Below are 21,831 nucleotides of genomic sequence, written 5' to 3'. Positions count from 1 at the left end.
CTCTAAACCAGAGTAACTAGCTCAGGCCCAAAATGTAAGACACATCCTCAGTTTCTCCTTTCTTCTCACACCCCAGGATCATGTCATCAGTAGGTCACATTTCCTCTGTCTATAAATCGTGTCCCATCTCCATTCTCTTTTTGCCACCTTTGCTGCTGAGGCCCTGGAACAGGCCACCACCATCTTCCTTGACATTACTGAGAGCCTCATGACTTCCGTCCTTGCTTCCAAGCCCCCAGACTGTTCTCCATGGAAAGTGGTATTTTTAAAACATATGCTAGAACATACTACTTTCCAGCTCTAAGCCACCCAAAGGCTTCCCTTAGAATGAAATCCATAGTCCTTACCATAGTAAGGTCCTCCATCACCCAGATCCTATCTGACTACTACTTAGCTGCCTGTCTGACCCTTTCCTCTCGCCCACTCCATCCACAGGTTTTCCTGCTGCTCCTTATACACGCCAGGCTGCTTTCCATTTCAGGACCATTGTACTTTTAGTTCTACTTTGATTGGAATAATACCCCTGCCCCAAATCTCAGCATGCTGGCTTAGATCTCTCAGAGACCTTTCCTGACCCCCTAATCTATAAGTCGTCTCCCATTCTCCGTATTAAACCCTAACATCTACCTTTCTTCGTAGTACTTCTCTGTGCTGAAATCACAGTGTACTGAGTCTGTTCACTGTTTATTGTCTCTCCCCCTAACCACTGTATTCCTAGCATCTGACGCACAGTAGGAGTGGAAAAGGTATTTGTTTATTGACTGAGTGGATGCATGGATGGTGGTTAAAGGAGAGTGTTCTTGGATTCTGGGTGTCTAGGATCAAATCCCATTTCCACTACCTGCTGACTCTGATCTTTGGAAAGTTACTTAATTCCTTTAAGTCTCTTTTTCCTTTAACATGAGGATAACAATAGTACCATCTTCATAGTACTTCATAGTATAAATCTATTTCATACCACTGAGTTGTATGCTAAAAATGGTTAAGATGATAAATTTTGTGTTATGTGTATTTTATTTACAACAATAAAATAATGGAGGGAAATAAAAAACAAAAAAATCCTCAAGATATTAACATTTTTCTCACGTGATGATTTCTAGGTAAACCAGTCTTTCTCCTTTTGCTTAAAGAATCCCATATAACATATAGGGGTTCTGTTTAGGGGACCCCTCTTTTATTTTGAAAGAACTCAAACCTACTGGGAATCTGGGGAAAAAATAGTACAATAAACCTTGTATACCCATATGTATATAATTTCCCAAATCATTTGAGAGTAAGGTAGAGACACCATGACAGTTTAATCCTAAGTACTTCTGTGTGTATCTCCTAAAATTGAGGCTATCTTCTTGATATCATTGTCCCAAGAAATTTAAGATTGATTCAATATCATGTAATATATAATTTATTTTCAAATTTTCCTAATTGTCTATAAAATATGTCAGAAGCGTGAGAGAGAGAGTGTGTGTGTGTGTGTTTTAATTCAAGAGCCAGTCAAGGTTTATATATTGCATTTGGTTTTCATGTTTATTTTATCTTTCATTATATTGATATTTTTGAAAAGTCTAGGCCCCATTCTCATTTGTCGGGTTTTTTCTTCAAAATTAAATTTAGGTTAAATGTTTTTTGTAAGAATGCTGTAATTGTGGCGTTGTGTACTTCTATTGCATCACATCAGTAGACATAACATGCCAATTTGTTCTGTTATCAGTAACGTTAAAAGTTTAATATATTTAGTTAATGTGATGTTTCCCAGTTCTTTCTCTTTCTTATTAATAATATCTAGGGTGACACTTGGGATTGTGTGAATATTCTGTCTTCCGTCCAGCTTTCACTCAGTTGTTTTAGCATTTATTAGTAATCCTTGCCTGATCTGATTGCTACCTCTGGGGTTGCAGTATAATGATTTTCTAATTGTCATTCCCTCTGCATTTATTAACTGGCTCTTTTCTTTCTTTCGTTCTTTTGGCTAACAGGGGCTTTCCCTTTTTCTTTCCTTATTTCAGTATCACTCATAGAGTCTTTGTATACTAAGAATGGGCTATGTTCCTTTTCTGTTATTTTTATTGGCCAGTGGGAATCTGTGTCCTTTTGAAATGGCCCCATTGTTCTATGAGTACTCTGCTTTCTGGCACAAGATATTCCAGGCTCCCCTGTACTTTCCTTGTTCCAAACCTGGAATCAGTTATTTTCCCAAGGAATATTGGTTCCTTTTAGTGGGAAATGGTATTTAGAAACCAAGATCTGGGTGCTAGGTATACTTAGAAAAGTAAACTTTTTAACACATTGTCTGTCATTTTGATTGTTGATACATTTAAGAAGACTTTTTCATGTGTTTTGAAATGGTTCATCATTTGGTCCTTCCTGCAGTCCTGTGTGGTAGGCAGGTCAGATACTAAAATCTTCATTTTAAAGATGACAAAAGTGAGGTGTAGACAGGATTTAACTTTTCCAGAATTATAAGACTAGTAAGCATGTGCCAGGGGCAAAACCTAAGTCTTTTGCCTGCTAGTTTAATTTTAAAAAAGTGTACTCAGATATCTAATAAAGCTGTGCTGCTGGCGCTTGGTCACCGCCAGCTCCACTAGAGAGAGAAAGCTTCCTTTGTGAGAAGAAGTGATAAATGACCAGAGCCCTGAGAATACTTGCACCCTCCGTAGCATTCCGTTGGAGCCTTTCAGCCGTCCTTCATAACTGTAGCGTGGTGCGGTTGGTATGTGGCTGGAGGGCTCTGTTTGAAACAGTGCACAGTCAGACCTGAGCCCTCTGTCTCATGACAGCCCCATAAGGCCACGCCCAAGGAAGCAGGAAATCTGGGCAGTATACTTTAAAATGCTGTGCTTATGCTGTGATTCAGTATTTTGCTATGTCCAGGTCTCTTTTCTTAACCTTGTTTTATTTTAAAAAACACATACACAAAAAAACCCTGCCAGCCTTTTTCCACTAATACAAGGAACACTTTGAGACATTTTCTCCCAATCTGTCCCCACCATGTAATTTTAATACCTCAGATATGTGCGGTATCTGTTTACATACGGCGCATATGTCTGTGCTGTAATTTACACATAAAAAGGGTATTCTCCTGTTACTCCCCCAAGAACTACTTTCTGCTTACTTGGGGGTGAAACCCTCATTGGGAATGCATGGGGTGGATGGAGAAATGAAGGGTAAGTCTGATTTGTAGTATAACAGTAAATTTTGTAATATATAATATATTTTAATATAAAGAATCTTTATTGACTAAATGCAATCAGTAGATTATTTCAATCCTGATAGCACTGTGACCTTTTGGTTGCCTGAAGGCTGAAGTCATCCTCCAGCTACAAAGACGGTAATATTTCTTCCGCAGGGTTGGGGCTCAGAGCCTCAAGTCCTGATTCTTCTCATCCAAACAGCTGGATAGTTGGAGTTATTGCTGATGCTGGTGAATTTAATCTCTCCCAGTATTGTTTTTCTCTGGAATTGCTTGATGTGTAAAGGTGCCAGTTAAATGTATTTTAACATTTAAGGGGCACATGCATTTTTCCCTGAAAGTCCCTCCTTTCTCTACTACAACCTCAAGTAAAAAACTTGAACCCTGGCCAGGTAGCTCCATTGGTTGGAGCGTCTTCCCATACACCAAAGGTTGCGGGTTCGATTCCCAGGTCAGGGCACGTTTGGGAGGCAGCCAGCCAGTGCTTCTCTCTCACATCGATGTTTCTCTCTCTCTCCCCCTTCCTTGCTCTCTAAAAATTAATAAAAACATATCCTCAGTAAGGATTAAAAAAATAAAAGCTTGAATCTGAGGGAATAGAGACTACAGTTGCTTTTTTTTTTTTTTTTTAAGTATTTACCTATTACGGATTACCTTGTGTGCTTTGTGGGCTTTTCCCTAGTATTTATCTTTATGCCTGTCTCTTTTTTGTCGTTTGTTCCTCTCCTCCCTCCCTCCCTCTCCCCCTTCTCCCTCCCTCCCTTCCTCTCTCTCTCTCTCTCTCTCTCTCTCTCTCTTTCTCTCTCTCACTGTCTCTGCTTCCCCTGGCGTTTCTTCTTCCTTCCCGCTGACCACTCTCCTACATGTTGTCTCCTCTCTCTCCTTCAGGACTATGAGAGTAAATTGCAGGCCTTGCAGAAGCAGGTGGAGACTCGATCCCTGGCTGCGGAAACAACTGAAGAGGAAGAAGAGGAAGAAGAAGGTGAAACAGAGACTCACTTTCCTGTGTATACTTTTGGATCTATCTTATCACATTAGTCCCTTATCTGTAATCAGAGCTGGATTTGACCATAGTTGACCCTACCATTTATTGACATTGTACTGTGCCAATTTGAAGATGGTTTTTTAAAGATGCTCAATGCTGAGAATCCAGGCTGTATTCTATGAGGTGGGAGTGGGACTGTGATCCTCAGAACACAAGACTTCTGAGCAGTCTTCATATAAACCTCCTGGGCAGTTTACTTCTACTGCCCAATAGTACTGTACATACAGAGTCATATACATATATTACAGATAAGCACAGAGCTTAATCTTTGTTAATATACCTGTTCTATTTCCTGATTTATGGTTTATGTCAGCGATTTTCCAGCGAGGACTTTGGAACATATCAGTGTACATTAAATGTCCCTCTCTTAATTAGTCCAGAATTTTTTAGCTAAATTACGGCTCTGTTGCCTTATATTACAGTATAAACATTTGTCATATTTCACTTCTCCACTCAGCCTCTCAGTAATTTCAGGCTCCAATTTAACTTCAAAGCAACTCTTAATTTATATACTAAATTCTTTAAATACCTAGGTGAAATACAAGACCTTTCCCCTATACCAGAAATTACAATAGATGTATATGGCATTGTACAATATACTAGGGATTTTTCTATATTATAATCCAAACATTAGAGATATGTCTTTTTAAAAAAGGACAAGAAATATATTTCTTTGATGTGTTGTTTTAAAATAAGCAGTAGGATTTTTGGAAGTTTCCTGAAGTGTATATACTGCTTTCATAATATCCACAGAATTTACTAAGCTTTACTGAAAATAAGAAAACAAAAGCAGGTGAGTGGAGAGAAACAGGACAGCAGTGTCCCCGATAGGAGCTGAGGTAGTGGAGGGTGTACTTGCCGCTGGCTGCGAGGTCACCATTAGACACCCTTGGGTTGCTCTTTCAGCTCCTTGGACACAGCGGGAGGTCGAGCTGGCCCAGTGGGCCTTCCGGAAGTGGAAGTCTCACCAGTTTACTTCGTTAAGGGACTTGCTCTGGGGCAATGCAGTGTACCTGAAGGAGGCCAACGCCGTCAGTGTGGAACTGAAGAAGAAGGTGGGGGCAGAGCCGGGCCTGATTTGGGTCCCTGGCACTCATCTTGGACTAACCTTTCTTTCCCTTGGGTGAACTCGGCTGCTTTTTGCTCTGAAACAGGTTTATATGTGCCTTTGTTTAATATATGTGCCTGGAACATAGTAGGTACTAATTATATGTCTATTATGTGAAATTTTTAAAATAGCATGTTTTCTAGCTTATTTTATAAATATTTTATAAATATTCCTGACAAGAGCTAGAGAAGCATGTTAGTAGAAATATGCTTCTCTTGGGTTTCAGAAATTTTCAGTTTTCTTTTAGTTTTTACCATTAAATCTACACCTAAGTCGCATGTGCCCTCTCCTCTTCTTGGGCCTCAGAGGCAGTTTTGTGTAGGGGACAAGCACACGTGCTCTGCAGCCAGCCAGCCAGGTTCCAGTCCTAACAGCCTGTCCTCCACTCCTTCAGCTACAAAATGGGCTTGGCAGCAGTGCCTGCCTGCTAGCCAGGGATTTTGTGAGGGATGGACAGGTGGATGTTTTGTATGTCCCGCAGGTTAGCAGTGTCCCGACTACTAAGATTACAGTGAGGGGCAGTATTGAGTAGTAGGTAAGAACACAGACTGCCTGACTCGGGGAAAGTTTGTTTTCTCTTCCTGGGGCTGTGTTCTAGTTCTGTGAGAGGTGATAAGAAGTCTTCTTCATAATCTTGGCCACTGGCTCATTTTATAATTATTAATTACCCCTTCCTTCAAGTCGACTAAAGGAAGGCAGGGACTGTGCCTTTTTTTTCTTATAGCTATATGCTAGCATTTAATTAAATATTTGTTGGTGAAAATAATAAGGTGGTAGTGAGGAATAAATAACAGGGTGCACGCAAAGCACTTACCATATAGTAAACACTATTAAGAATAGTAGTTGTAATCCTCTGAATTTAAAATGGAAAACTGTGGCATGTTCCCCTCCACTCATCCATTAGTGAAAGGCTAGATAGAGATGCATTCTTGGGTTTTTGTTGTAATTTCTACAAAAGTCTTCATTCAGTTGACTAAAATACATATTACGATTTTATTTTCTGCAAAAACACTGTGCCAGGCTAGGAAAACAAAATCTTAAAATAATTGAAAATTAGGATTTTTCTCTCTGGTGAGTTTATATGTGGCTGGTTTTTTTCAGTTAATCACAAGCTATTTGTTTAGCATATACTATATGTTTGACTTCTTTTCCATCGGGCATGATTATATAACCTCGTCTCTGAAACTTATATGCTGAAAACAAAGGCCATTTGTCGATGGTTTGTTCTTTCCATTTAGGTGCAGTTTCAGTTTGTGCTGCTGACTGACACGTTGTACTCCCCTTTGCCTCCTGAATTACTTCCCACTGAGATGGAAAAATCTCATGAAGACAGGCCTTTCCCTCGTACAGTGGTGGCAGTAGAAGTCCAGGATCTGAAGAATGGAGCAACACATTATTGGTCATTGGAGAAACTCAAGTATGAAAACGTTATTCATAAAGCCAGTTGTTTTATTTAGGAACTAGTAGTGGGCTCAAGGGGGCCCCCTCAGACTCTCCTCTCTGAGATGTCGCTAGTACTTCCTTTTTTGTGCTTCCAAATGCTGTCACTGGCCAGTGATATTACTCTCCACCTGTTTTCTTTTAAGTGAATGAATCCCATTCAGCAGACACCTTTGTCATTTGTAGACTGGATTTAAATTTACCCTCCATAGACCGTCTTGTATTTTAAGTGTTCCTATTTTATGGTACCTATTTATGTCTTGGATCTAGTAATTGTTCACCTTTTCTGTCCTGGAACTCAGGATGACCAGTAATAAACAGGAAAGTTATAAGGTAGCTCCCTTTTCATTTAGTATGATGAGGTACTTTTCACTCTTTGAGTGTATTTGAGATGTCCTGCAACACTGAAGGACATGTCTCCTATGACTTGATAGAGGTTAGGTGGCCATTCTTGACTTTTGGTGGCTTATCTCTAGACTCAGACACATGATACTGTTTTGGTTTCTGTACTTTTGGCCTTCATTTTGTTTAGTATCATTAAATGGTGGGAGCAGATTTTTTTAAATTAATTTTGCATGAAACATACTTCCAAAGTGAAACTTTAATGCAATCTTGTGATATTAACCCAATGCCCTTTATGTTTACTATATAGGCAGAGGCTGGATTTGATGCGAGAGATGTATGACAGGGCAGGTGAGATGGCGTCCAGTACCCAAGATGAAAGCGAAACCACTATGACTGGCAGCGATCCATTCTATGATCGGTTCCATTGGTTCAAACTTGTAGGAAGGTATGTGATGATTTTAATTGATGTCTTTTTAAAAAATAATGAATGGTTTTATTTTAATTGTCTAAAACTTGAGCAAATTTTACAGAAAGTTAAAAGCAAAAGAGTATACAACAACATTTGTAACTGGTCCACTCATAGACAACCATTCTGTCATTTGGTATATTTCCCTTCAGGTTTTTTTCAATATGCCTATTTGTTTAAAGTCTCAAACTTTCAAACAAAGTAATTGTGAGAGCCTTCCCAGACTCTCAGCTCATTCACAATATGTCGTACAGTTGAAAAGGATAGATTTAAAAGAAAACCTGTATTCCACAGCTTAATATTGTAGTGTCACTTACAGCTTATCAGACTGCACCCTCTCCATGATCTGTGATGTCCTCACTTCTTTTAAAAAGCAGTTCATTTCACTTTAGTCCTTGCCAAGGGTGAATTAGTTGCACATCTTGGTAGTCCCCTTGAGCCTCTTTATTGTATACATACTTCCAACATTTAATGAAAACACATAGTGCCCTGTCAGTCCATATTGAGTCAAGTTCTTAAAGGTTTAGAATTTAAAAAGCAGAGATATGTAAGTTTTGAGCTTAATGATTTTAGAATTTAAATTATTTCTCAATTTCAAAAGCTTTCTGACAGTTTTAAAGGACCTGGATAAAAAGGAAGAGCTGAAGTCATAGTATTTTGAAAATGATGAAGTCTTTCCACTCCACTCTGATAGTGGAATGTTTTTAAAGAGATGAATTGGCCCAACACATTTACCCACACAAGGCACATCCTTGTTTTGCCATGTACCAGTTCATCCATTTTGTTTTCTGCTCCCAGATGACATGGAAATTGGAATAAAAAGTTAGACCTTATTATTTCACCTAATAATTGAGTGGCTCCTTTGAGGCCTGGCTGCTGATCTTTTGTGCATACCGGGGATAAAAGTGTTTCAGATTTACCTCGGATATTCTACTCATGTATTTCCTTTGCTTTCTCATTCTAAGGATCAGTCCTTGTTCCCTTTCACCTGAACCAGATGGATTATGCTTATTTTATCCTTTTGCTTTTCCACTTGCTTTTATTGTGTTGATTCCTCAGTGGGTTCTTTGCTGTTGGCACCTATAGCTTCCTGTTTAACCAACTATTCCTCTCTCCTTGGCTGTGTCAATCCACGACTTACCTGGTGTCTAGCTCCCCCATTTTCCATGGCTGTGTGAATGAGCGCCTTGCCGACCGCACACCCTCCCCCACTTTTTCCACGGCTGATTCCGACATCACTGAGCTGGCTGACGAGCAGCAAGATGAGATGGAGGATTTTGATGATGAGGCATTCGTGGATGACACCGGCTCTGACGCAGGGACGGAGGAGGGATCAGATCTCTTCAGTGACGGGCATGACCCGTTTTACGACCGATCCCCATGGTTCATTTTAGTGGGAAGGTTGGTGAGGTTACTGTGAGAAAGGCAAAAAGGGACCAGCTCTTGCTCTAAAGAGGCTCCTTGTGCAATTTTAGATGATCTTGCTTTAGCCAATTCAATTCATGACCTGCTGATCTGGCTAGAGGGAGTCCTCAGGCAGTGTTTGGGAGGTACTGGGTCTATTTGGTGCAGTACATGGCAATATGTGAAGGCTACACAGGAGACCCCTTGTCTTCAGTTGCCCAGTAATATTCTTCTGAAGGAGGAAACCCGAGATGAGAAAGTGATTAAAGCTAAGAGTCAAAGGTTACAGGGTTGGAGAATGGTATTGTGGTCTAATGTTTCCTTTTTTATAGGAATGCAAGCAAGGAAACATAGGTGACAACTTGAGAAAGAGAGCAGAGTAAGCCCAAGGTTAGGCAGGAATCAAGAGGCATCAGCAGGAATCAAGAGGACAAAAGTGGAATCAGGAGTAGTTTTAGGTTTTACTTTTTGCTTAGTCTAGGAGTCCAAAAAAGAATCAAGAACACAAAGTTTCCTTTTTGTCTAAAACAGATGCTTTTCTTTGGCAGTTTCACTGAGCCTATCTATAGATCTTTGGCTTCTGCTAAACTTTTACCTATAGTCTTTGTGATGATGAATCTCAAAAAATTATCTTTTGCCACCATCAACAATGGATATTTGTTCACCAGTACATGAAATTGCTTTGTGTTTAGCTCACCAAACTGAGCTGAGGCATTGTCTCTGGCTCCATCTGTCAGTGATGCAGAACTCCCCTGCACATGTTCTTAATACTGGTGTCTTTGTCTATATCCAGTCTTCACACTGAAGTAATTTTAATCACAAATTCAACACAGCAGCACTCACTGGATTAACCAAAAAGTGTGTCCAGGTTTTAAGGTATTAAGTTTAACTTTAATGGTTGATTACAACCACACATTGTTAAACCCTTTTAAAATAAGGGGATTGTGTCAGTGTTAAATGGATAAGCACCAGTTATCTACAAATTAAAGTGCAGTGAGTCTCCTGACCCAGTAGAAGCATAAGGTTCTAACACTTAGCTTATAGTGTGGTGCTTGTACCTGCTGAGGACTAAATAAATAATGTAGAAGATGATCCCTGTTATGGAAAGGGGGGAAATAAAAGGTTTTTTTATAGAAATGAAAGCCTCAATTATGACTATGGGTAGTAATATTACTCAGGGTTTTACAATGGTGAGGAGACATTTATTCAGTTTTTCCATGAATAAAGGGATTATATAGCCAGGAACCTTGTTTTCTACTGGTGTATTGTCAGGAATAGATGCTTAGAGTTTCAGAGAAGCTGATTTATATTACAGTTGAGAAAGGTAATTCTGTGTACAAATAATGGACCATGATGCTTTCTTTACTTTATGGCTGTGCATGTCCTTCAGCACATTCCCATCCTTCAGTAAGAGGGTCAGAAGTTAGAACCAAGCTTTTGTCCGTAAATTGCTTGGTCCTGGTGCCAGTTGCGCAGCTTCTAACGCTGCTCACTTAAGTCCTGCACCACCGCACAGTGACAAATGGGAAGAACATGGACCTCACTGTCAGGAGGAGCCAGTCCCAACTTCGGACAGGCTACTGAAACTGAGGCCTGTTGGGTTCTCAAGTGTAAAACGAAGAGTTAGGTAGGGAAAAAAGAGCCTTAAGAATCTTTTTTAACTTTCAGATTCTGTCATCCACACTGGCAAAATGGACCTCCTGGTTAAGAGTTCTACCCAGAAGCGTTTGTATTTTGAATCAGTTATATAGAAAACTTAAGTCAGAATCCCACTTAATGTGGAAATTTACTGGCTTAAGATAAAAATAGTATTTTCTCTCTAGTTTTATTCATTTTAATCATATCAGAGTTAAGTGTAGATATAAAGCAATCAACTCTACTTTGATTTTGAAATAAAATATTTATGGAGCTATGGCTCAGGAATTGACCTTTTCATTTGTTTGGATTCCCAGGTTCTAAAACTAACTTTGGCTTGCAGGGAAGAGGTTAGCGGAGGAGGTGAAATCATAGCAGTCAGTAAAGTGAAGGGTAGCTCTTTATTTTCTCTCGACTGCATGTCTCATCTACAAACACTTCATAATAGTGGAGCATCACCTAGTTATAGTGTGGTCATTGTACATGCATGAGGAGTAACTTCTTTCCTGTCCTGTGATTCACAGGATTGGGTTTCTCTGTTAGCATGTAATTGCAAATACAATTCACTTGTAAAAATTTCCAGTTTCTTGTGAAATTCCATTTGTAAGTTTTGTTCCTTGGCAGCCTCTGGTGAATTTTTACATGAAAATTAAAAGAGCTTGTCCCTTTAGCTATTCTCTTATGGCATGCTGGGGTGTTCTGAACCATCCATCATAATTTGGGATGGCATGTAAAATATTTAAGCTACTTTTCTGGGTTCAAAGGGGACAAAAGATGGTTATTCTGTGACTGACATTCTTTCTATAACTAGGACCATAATCATGCTGATTTTTCTTGTCTTTGTGTTGACAAAATTTGTTTCCCTTTTTGATGTAGCTTCACAGAACTTTCTGCTAATACAGCCTCCACCTCTTTCCCTCTTTCACCCCTTTCTCCTTCAGTCTGCTAGGTCAGGGATGTGGAGTAACTATTAAAATTCCAGTTTAGGACCTTCAGAGGAGAGTCATACAGCATTGATACCCCCGCCACTACCGTGGACTTACAGAGTTCTTTCTAAAAGGAGACGTCTGTGCCAGTGCTTCTGTTCTCCCACATTTACCATGGCCATTGCCATAGGCAGGAAGGAGAGTCTTCTCTCTAATGTGTGCTCAAACAGTACTTTATTGTAATGTGCATATGAACATGGTATGCTGTGCCTTCAGGTGGTAAGCGTTTTTAAAATTAAAAACAGGTTCCTGTTTTTGAATAGCTATTTTTAAGTATAAAAGATATACGTTAAGTATAGTTAAGAATCCAAGCATGTTCGATGTAGTTAATACTTATTGCGAGTAAGGCTTTGAAAAGCCAACTACTAGTATAAAGCTGGATAGCTTTGCTTCTCTATCTGTGATGGAAGCCATTTTTCTGGAAACTCTCGAACCTGTACTTAAAGATAGAGGACAATTCATTTCCCCATTTAATTATATATTTAGATGTTCGATCACTCACGAATGGTCAGCAAGACCAGACGTGGTTCCTGCCCTCATGGGTTTACAGTCTGACGGGCGAGACAAAGAAATCACATAAATAAAGAAATGGAAATCATAGCATTGCCGCAGTCATGTGTTACTGAGATCATGTAACATGGGGGGGACTGTAAAGGGAGATTGGTTTTTGGCATAAGTCCTGAGTATGTGGAATTAAAGACATGAGGCGTGGGTGGTGGAGTTCAGAGAGGACTCCAGGCAGGGGCTGAGAATGTGCCGTGGCTCTTTATGGCCGAGGCATTGAGAGTGGGCAGATCTGGCTGGAATGCCATTAGGAGCTGAAGGTGGTCTTGTATTATGCTAACTTTGGAAGTGAAATTATCCATTTGGTACCTTATGCCAAATTCCTAGTCTTTACACTCTGTCACAGTCGTTGATGTTTGAGGGTCTTATCTGTAATTTTTTAAGAAGACTTTTAATTTTTTTATTTTTTTGCAAAAAGGTTTAACCCTCTGTTTCTTAGCATTGCCCTCCCCCACCTTTGGAGCAGACTGAAAGGGAAATACATCTCATTTGATCTGATTTAATGTTCATTTGCAGTTATTTTGTTATACTTTTCATTCATATTTCATTTATGCTCTTGAATTTTTAACATTTGCTTTTCTGTGGTGTATTTTGTCTATTTTCAGAATTGTTTTCATCACTTTGAGTTGAAGTCCCAAGAATCCACTCATTTTCCTTTTCTTTTTGTTTTAAAGTAGATTTTTCAGAGCAGGAATAGAAGCAAACAGACATATGTGTCACATTTAGTTATGTCTGACTTCTGTTTGACTTCTTGACGCAAATGTTTACTCTTTGTCTTTGTCTTCAAAGATCAGCATGTACCAAGTGGGAAGACAGGAGTAACAGTAGGAACTAGATTCTATTTACCTTTCACTAATGGGAATGAACACTCTTAAGCTTTGTGATCACCAGTTTTTATTACTTAAAAAAAAAAAATCAGTAGCTACAAAATAATAAAAGAAGAAAAAAGAATACAAATGTGATAGGACTTTGCCAGTTTGTTTGAAATAGAAAATGTTAGGTTGTAACTTATCTTTTGTATATGCATTTCTGAATTAGGTTTTGGACTAGGAGCAAAAAATCGTCCGTTTAGGGATCAGCTGTCTTCTCCCTTGGCATTTATCTTGATTCCCATCTAGAGTCTCCTATAAGCTGGCTACTCAGAAACTTCTGGCTGCATAGCCTTTCCGCCCATATGTGTAACCCTACCTAAAGACAATAGTCATTTCTTAGAGTAAAAATAAAGACCTATAACACCGTGACTTGAAATCTATTTTAGAGCTATTAACTGTATTTCAGTCACATTCTTCTGCCTTTTTTGTCTCCTGATTTCTGTTTTGTCTGTTGGGAAAAACAAAACAAACCTCTTTACAATTCCTTACGTTAAGAGGTTAAGCTCTTTAATGGGTTTCCTTTTCCCTACCCTTAGCAGTATTTATAGACCAGTATCTTGAAAGTCTGCTTCCAATTGTTACTCTTCTACCTACAGTAGTAGTTTTTATAGTCATTAATTTGGTGTAAGTTGGTCTCTGTCAACTGTTACTGAGCATTTGCATTTGTTTATGTATTATCTGTGCTGAAAAGAAACGGGAGGTAGTCTTAGAGTATCGAGTAAAGAGAGGTAACCTTAAGACAGCCTAAAAGCCAGCTCAGTTTCACAAAGGTATTTTCGATAAATCTGACAGCCAGCTTCTCTGTAGGTGGGATGCTCAGATGTTTGTCTCCCGGTTTCTGTCTCTAGGGCATTTGTTTACTTGAGCAACCTGCTGTATCCCGTGCCCCTGATCCACAGGGTGGCCATTGTCAGTGAGAAGGGTGAAGTGCGGGGATTTCTGCGCGTGGCTGTACAGGCCATTGCAGGTAGGTGACTCTCTTCTGAAATGAGAGCTGTGGACTCTTTGCCTGGAGACAAAGCAGGCCATTCCTGTATGGACCGCACTGCAGTTGCACAGACAGACTGCGGTGTGTTTGTCTTGGAGAAAGCCTTTATTGCTTCCTTTCTAACTGTGTTACCAAGTATCAGAAATAGATTCTGTTTAGTCTTCGCTACTGCTGTTTTGGAATAATGGGGTAAAGGGATTTCCTTTAACATGAAAGACAACTCTTGGATTAACTTTATAAAAGTCCTTTGCATTTAAAATAATGCATATTAACTGTTTCAGAAGTAACAAAGGATTTTCACCACTTTTTTGTGCCTAATTTGCTCTGAGGGTACTTCTAGACCTCTCTGTCCTTTGGCTATTATGTTCTAATTCACGGATCGAGAGTCTCATGCTTCTCCATGATCCAGCCTGCATTCTGAGGAAAGAATGTGGCCATTTCTTGTAATTTTTCTGTTTTAATTTCTAAATGCTATGCTGTGTTTAGTGACCTTTCAGCTTTTCCCCATGGAAATCTGTGACATAGTCACCAATGTTGAGTTCAGGGAAGTCTCCACAAGTACAGTCTAATATTTTGAAATGTTTATTGAATATTATTGAATATAACTTCACCAAGTGAAAGGATCAGTATTTTAGATACATTTGAACAATATCAAGAATAAAACTGATTCTTTGCTAACTAGTCTCATTTGGAAGCAGCCCTTATGACTTTACTGTTTAGGTCTCACTTTTTCTTTCTTATGCAAAAGGACTTATCCTTTGGTGTCTCCTCTTTTATTAAAGTTCTTGGAACTTAAGATTCCACTACTTCATAATTTATTTTATAATCCAGTAAGAGTCGTCCCCCGTCCACACCATATGTAGTCTCTTTTGATCTTTGCTTATTTTTTCTCTCTGTCTAGCGGATGAAGAAGCTCCTGATTATGGCTCTGGAATTCGGCAGTCAGGAACAGCTAAAATATCTTTTGATGATGAGTATTTTAATCAGGTGAGAACCCTTCCAGGAAGAGGGAAGTCTAATGGAAGGAGAAAGAAGTAGACAGGTATAAGGAGGATGTTAGGCACTAGAGAGCAACAGTTCTTCCCCCTAGAGCTAAAAGGATAGGTAACCAGGGGCGTTTTATAGAGTACGGGACACGTTAAGAATTACAGCACTACAGGGAAAGGCCCAGCCATTGTATTGCCTTTTCTCAGGCAGCTCGTAATCCACATAGTTTTATAGTCACTATTAGTTTTTAGGCAAATAAACAAAAGAAAGGAAACTGCAGGAAATGTGTTATTATACTGTTTTATTATCCACCTCCTCCTGCCTTGTTTTCAGAGTGACTTTTCTTCTGTTGTGATGACTCGTTCCGGCCTGTCCTTGGAAGAGCTGAGGATTGTGGAAGGACAGGGTCAGAGTTCTGAGGTTATCACTCCTCCAGAAGAAATCAATCGATTGAATGACTTGGGTGCGTAGACACAGTGTATGGTGGTTGGGGACATTTTCAGAGAGGGAAAAATACTGACCATTGTCAAGGAGATAGTCACTGTTATTCACTAGGAATGGAAAGAATGCCTTGCTCTCTCCTCTTTGAAGGGTGGTCTGTGCATTATTTGAACCAAATGTGTGTTCATTTGACCCTCTTTAGATTTGAAGTCAAGCACTTTGCTGGATGGGAAAATGGTAATGGAAGGGTTTTCTGAAGAGATTGGCAACCACCTGAAACTGGGCAGTGCCTTCACTTTCCGTGTGACAGTGTTGCAGGCCAGTGGGATCCTCCCGGAGTATGCAGATATCTTCTGTCAGTTCAAGTAAGCCGTCCCTTGGCTCTGCCTACCTAGCTGTTCACTCAGATGACATCCTTTGTGCTCTGTAGACTGCTGTATATTGGTGAGATACTAACACTCCTGAGAAGCAATGACTACCAGTCTCTGATATAAAATACTTTCTTCACTCAAGATGTGAGTGAGAACAAGAAACCTACAATGGAATGAAACAGTTCATTGTGGGGAGAGGTATGGCCATGCCTCCTTGCTAGGTTCTGTTGTGGATTGTTCCTCTCTGCTAGGAATGTAGGCTCTGATCCAGATAAGCCTACTTATTATAAGTCTTTTTATTGATCTTTACATTGAAATGTTTTATTAATAAACAAATCTCAAAGCAATGAATTATTTAGTCCCCAATTATGCCTATTTAACACTTAGGGAAGAGAAAATTCAAATAACATAATGAACAATAATATTTTACATCAGTTTTAAAAAGGTAGTATGTAGAGAAGATGTGACAAGTTTCATTTCTCATCTACTTGTAAGCTTTTTCTGTCCTGTAACCTTCGTGACTATATTCCAGGCTCTCTCTTTTCATGACCTCCCTAGGAAGATACTTTTTTGAGAATCTTAAGTTTTAATACCTCCAAGCATCAATATACATTTGCAGTACTTGGAAAGGGCCACAGTACAGGAGAATGAAGTCCCATTCCTAAAGCCCAGTTTACCGCTGGTGCCACCAAAAGGCTGCCACAGAGTTCTCCCACCCCTCTCCCTCACCATGTGGCCTTCCTAGGGGTCCTAATGCAGTTTATAAAGTATTGCTTTTAGCCCTCGCTGGTTTGGCTCAGTGGTTAGAGCGTCGGCCTGCAGACTGCAGGGTCTCAGGTTCAATTCCTGGTCGGGGCACGTGTGGGAGTCAGCCAATCGATGCGTCTCACATCGATGCTTCTCTCTCTCTCCCCATCGCTTCCATTCTCTCTAAAAAAAAAAATCGAAAAAATACCCTCAGGTGAGGATTAACAAAAAGTAAAAATATAAAATATTGCTTTTATAGAGAGTTCAGCCAAGTCCTGAACTAAATGTGATTACTACATAGTAAGCTACTCATGTAATTTGGTGTAAGTCATAACCGTTGAAATATTGTCCATCTAGTATTGGTTTTGCCCATTTGGCATATTTTCACTCACAGCCTTAAATTTGCGGTGGGATGGAGTTGTCTGGATGAATCAGTTTTTTTGAACTTTATTCTAGTCAGGCAACTGATGTATTTTATGGAAAAAACCTACTTGGTTAACTGATGTCTGAGGTGACGGTGGTTATGTTGACTTTCGTCCTAAAACCTCCTGAAAAGAGCAGCATGCCCACCTGGCATTAGCTCTGGAGGAACAGGCATGCTGGCTCATGTTGAGAGAGGATACACACCCTTTTCGGGTTTTTATAAACTCATCTGGCCTGCTTAGGGAAGACACAACTGTAGAGCAGTGTGACTGGTTTCACGTGTCCCCCATGGGGAACCCCAGGATACTTGCACCTGCTCCAAGCAGAGCAGTGGAAGAATATAGATCTGAGATCGCCTGCCTCTGGTGATACCATGTATATCCTCAGACTCGGTGAACTAATTTGGAAGACAAGGAATTCATAATCCTTGTCTCTCTACCTCCATTCAGAGTATGCTTTTTACCTTTTTTCTTGCAGAAGTGTGGGATGTCCTTTGATGGATATTTCTGTCTGGCAGTAAAGCTTTGTATTGAGGATGCTTTAATTCTCTGCTTTCTATCTCAGACTTAGAGTAGGGAGGGAGAAAGAACAATAAAACCTCACTTTGTGAGAATGAGTAAACAGACCCCACTGATTCAGCCAGTATTTCAGGAGTGTTTTCCACACCTCAGGCCCTGTGGGAGACACTGTCTTTTGGGAAGACAGGCCTATAGACATGCTATTATGAACAGCGAAGTCATCACTGTTGAAGAAAGATAGGTTCCTAGTGCTGTGGGACACAACTGTTGGGTGAATCAGGACAGGTTTAGGACAGGTTTTTTCCACTTACTGGGAGCTGGTCTGAGAGACCCCTAGGCAAGTACGCCATCCACGGGCTTTAGTACTACCTTGTAGAAGCCTGAATCTGCCAGGTCTTTTCTACACAAAACAATTTCATAACTAATTCTCAGTGAAAACTACAAAGGAGCAGGAGTTCACTGAATTCGCTCTCCAGGCTCTCCAAGGTATTCCTGCATATACGTCCACACAGATGAGTGAGCAGGGTCATTTAATTTTCCCATCATTTTTAAAATAAAATGGAACATGCTATCTGAATGATATGGAAAATGTTTTGACACGGGCATGTAGATAACTTGCTCAGTTAAAGTCTCTTCTTAAGTAGGGGGTTTCATATGATCCAAGTCGAGCTGTTACAACATAGATCCTGATGAAATCGCTTAATGAAACATTCTCGTGTCTTATTTTTCCATTAAGCTTTTTGCATCGCCATGATGAAGCATTCTCCACTGAACCCCTGAAAAACAACGGCAGAGGAAGTCCTCTGGGCTTTTATCATGTGCAGAATGTAAGTGACATGGACCTTTTTGCCAGATGTATTGCAGGGTTTATGTCCCTTGAAGCGGTGTGAGGCAGTCATGTGTGGGCTCCCTTGGGCTTTACCAGCCGTGGAAGGATGATAATCCGAGCGGCTGTGCCAGGGGGTCTCTGGGGAAAACAGACAATGGAGGGAGTGGCCAGAGCTGTGAGCTCATCCTCTGAAAGACAAGAGCAGCTTGCCTTCTCTCAATTACAATAGGCCCCCGAGCAGTGTCTGTGTTAATCTGCCAATAAAGTCTTCCATCACTTTAAATGTAGTGAGTTGTTTTTAGTGTTTCCTTCCAGAAAAGTAAACATTTTAGTCTGAGTTTTGTTAAAGTTAATACTGTATATTTATTGTCCTTTAAACTGTAAGGTACTTATACTGGTCAGTTGCAAATAAGATTTAAACTATAAAATACCTTTGTAATTAAGATTCTGTCTCCTTGCAGTTGATACTATAATGACTCCATTAATGCCCCTTACAGCTCTTTCATATGTGGAGTAAGGAAACAGACCTTCCATCTCCTCTAGGAAGGTTCACTCAAACTCTGTTCAAAGTCATCTTCCTCATCACAAGAGCTAACATTCACCGAGAGCTTATTTCTTGTCAGTCACTGTTAAGAGTGCTTTTTTGGGTCTTAATTCATTTAATCCTTACCTTTACGCCCTAGACGATCATAATCCCTGTCACGGCTGTGATAAGGGAGGCACAGAGCAGTTAAAGTCACTCACTAAGGTTTCAAAGCTAGGAAAGGCGGAGATGGGGTTTGAACTCAGAAATGTGGCTCTGGCTTCCAGGATCCTCACTAGTACGGAAAACGGTCTCTCATTCTCTCGTTAGCCACGTCTACTCTCTAACAGACGAGGGGAAACAACAGCTCCAGAAGTGGAACAAGCAAACACAAAACACACTATTTTCTTTTTCATGTTCAATTGTATAAATACGAGCATGTGTGTGTCCACTAAACATTGATTGGCTATTGTGCACAAGGACTGTGCCTGACACCCTGGGGAACACACAGGTGAATCACGATTATATTCCCGAAGAGCTCACAATACGATAGGGAAATAAAATGTTTGTTTAAACAAGATCTAGAGACATTAGAAAGGTGTTCATTAAATGCAGTGGGAGTTGAGAGAAGGGAAAGGTATTTCCATTAACAGAATGATACTTTGAGTTACTTTTTGGGGTGTGTGTAGATGGATGGGTACCAAAAGGGGGTGGGGGAACTTCCTGGAGACTGTAGCATAAATAAGAAAAGGTGGGTCAGACTTGGCAGTGTACCCGGCACACAGTGGAAGTCATGTTTGCCTTGTTGTTACTGTTTGAGTTAGGCCTTGAAGTCTAGGAACGACTTAGAGATATGGAGACGTGCAAGGCCTCGCAGGCAGAGCTCCGGCCGGGGCCATATTAGGGCACAGTGAAGGAGAGAGCAGGCGAGTTTGATTAAGCCGAGCCAGTGAGTGTGTGAAGGGCGGGGGGGGGGTCAGTGCAGGCAGTGAGGGTCTTGAATGCCTGAAGCCCAGTAAAGTTACTTCAGAATGAGAACAGAGAGGAGCCCCTCACTTATCTTTGTTGTGGGAGGCGTGCATAGTAAAATACCCAGCACATACTGGGTTCAAAAGTGCTCAAGTTCTGATTGCAGCAGAAATGCCTGTTTTCTTGCACTAAACCTCTCCCTAACCTAGCCTGGCTTTATTCCTTCTCAGATCGAAGTGGAGGTCACGGAGTCATTCGTGGAGTATATCAAAACCAAGCCGGTAGTATTTGAGGTCTTCGGGCATTATCAGCAGCACCCGCCTCACCTGCAAGGACAGGACCTTAACAGGTTTGCACCAAAAGAGCAAAGATTTTTGTTGTTGATATTATCATTGTTATTGTCACTTGCTAGACAGGAGGAAATCTTTGAGAGATTATATGTTCCCCGATGTTTCCTCTTTAGAAACTTCACCACCTTTTTTTCTAAGCCAGTAATCACTAGTTGTAAGTAGAGCAAATTGAATTTTGCCCAGGTGATCTTGAATACTGTCTTTTCGTAGGAAGAGACTTTGAATAGGACTGAGAGTTGAGGCAACAGCGATAGAACATGAAATTGTGTATAATTGTTCCTAACCTCCCAGAACTTGATGAAGCATAAGCTGTAAGTGGAGATGTCAAAATTGGCGAGGAGAGCAGGTGGGGACTTCGGGATGATGGCAGAGTGTCCGTGTTAATAGAAAAACTTTCCTGTTTCACTTATTAGCTGTGACTTAGAAGGGAACTTTTATTAATGTCTTAGCCTCAGTTTCACTCTGTGAAATTATGTCTGGTATCTGATATTATGCCAGAGTTGAAAGTACAGACCATCTGTGTCTGGAGGGGACTTAAACGTGCCGTTATTGTCAACTTGGGACTCTTTGTAGTCTTTAAGAACCTTGTCTTCCTTCCTTTGCAGTCCACCGCAGCCATCTCGACGATTCTTCCCTCCGCCCATGCCACTCTCCAAGCCAGGTGAGCTCTGGCTGCGCTCTTTGCACGATGTTCTCTGTGTGAATGCACCTCTTACTCTGAATGACTCTTCAGACAAAAATCATACTCGAATTTCTGTTCATTTCTCTGTACTCTTACTTATTCTTGTATCTAGCAGGAGCCGGAATTCTCGGCTCCAAATTTAAAATAAGTGAGAAACAGTAGGAACCTATTCCTGCCAGTTCTCTGGTCGTCGTCTTTTCAGTTTTCATAAGCTCCCTGTCCCGAAATCTCTGCTTTGTGTGTGACCCCATAACTCTCAGGGGACTGGGCACTTCTTTGCATATTAAATTCATCCTGCATGTTCATTTATTGTGTTTTGGTTTTTCTTTATTTTCATCTTTTTTCCTCATTGCCCACATTCCCACCCTACTCTATGCTCATTCTCCTCTGTACCTCATCTCCATCCTGCCTTCAGACCATTAGAGAAAGATTGAGCTGATTTGATTTCTCGTGTCTGACTGTGTGACTGTGCATGTGTTGGACACATTTTCTGAGCACGCCAGTGTGCTTGCATCATCCACTGCTGCCACCTTCCAGGGCAGGGCTGACCCTCTGCTGCCTTTTCTCTTTCTGCCAGTTCCCAGCTGCCAGAGCGAGAGGGGGCCTAAACGAGATGGTTAGTAGCTAAATTAGCTCTGCCTTAGATGTAGAACCATCCTCAGGTGCTTGTCCTAGAGCCTGGCTGTCTGTGTGGAACACTGACCTTTCTGTTTGCTACCTGAACTGAATGCAGCATCCAGCACATTGACAAGATCATGTCACATTTGCTTCAGAGAACTTTTAGGAAGCACCCTGTCTCTTAGCTGACTGCCAGAATCAGTGGCCCTATTTTCCTCTTGACTAACATCACCAACTCCTATGGAATTCAGCCGGGTGGGTAATGCTGACAGGCTACAGGTGTGAGCAGTGCTATGTTACCCATAAAGCCCCTTCAGACCTATTGTCAGT

The 21,831-nt window shown here is 40.6% G+C and overlaps 1 protein-coding gene across 7 annotated transcripts in view; it reads left to right on the top strand.

Annotated features, from left to right (window-relative positions):
• Positions 1-21,831, top strand: part of KIF1B (kinesin family member 1B) — a 125,256-nt gene that overhangs the window by 78,888 nt on the left and 24,537 nt on the right. For 2 of the 7 annotated variants that reach the window (XM_081146116.1, XM_081146118.1), the window contains 12 exons: positions 4,079-4,172; positions 5,142-5,290; positions 6,582-6,760; positions 7,436-7,573; positions 13,904-14,022; positions 14,945-15,030; positions 15,364-15,493; positions 15,674-15,836; positions 18,267-18,357; positions 20,082-20,200; positions 20,807-20,862; positions 21,461-21,499. In XM_081146116.1, coding sequence (XP_081002242.1) covers positions 4,079-4,172; positions 5,142-5,290; positions 6,582-6,760; positions 7,436-7,573; positions 13,904-14,022; positions 14,945-15,030; positions 15,364-15,493; positions 15,674-15,836; positions 18,267-18,357; positions 20,082-20,200; positions 20,807-20,862; positions 21,461-21,499 — 1,363 coding nt within the window. Of the gene's footprint in view, positions 1-4,078; positions 4,173-5,141; positions 5,291-6,581; positions 6,761-7,435; positions 7,574-8,746; positions 8,996-13,903; positions 14,023-14,944; positions 15,031-15,363; positions 15,494-15,673; positions 15,837-18,266; positions 18,358-20,081; positions 20,201-20,806; positions 20,863-21,460; positions 21,500-21,831 lie in introns of all 7 variants that reach the window. The other 5 variants (XM_081146114.1, XM_081146115.1, XM_081146117.1 and 2 more) reach the window with 3 other exon arrangements.

Source organism: Miniopterus schreibersii (assembly GCF_964146895.1).
Source record: "Miniopterus schreibersii genome assembly, chromosome: 8".
Taxonomy (NCBI): domain Eukaryota; kingdom Metazoa; phylum Chordata; class Mammalia; order Chiroptera; family Miniopteridae; genus Miniopterus; species Miniopterus schreibersii.
The sequence above is the reverse complement of the archived record's forward strand: the minus strand, read 5'-3'. Positions and strand labels throughout refer to the sequence as shown.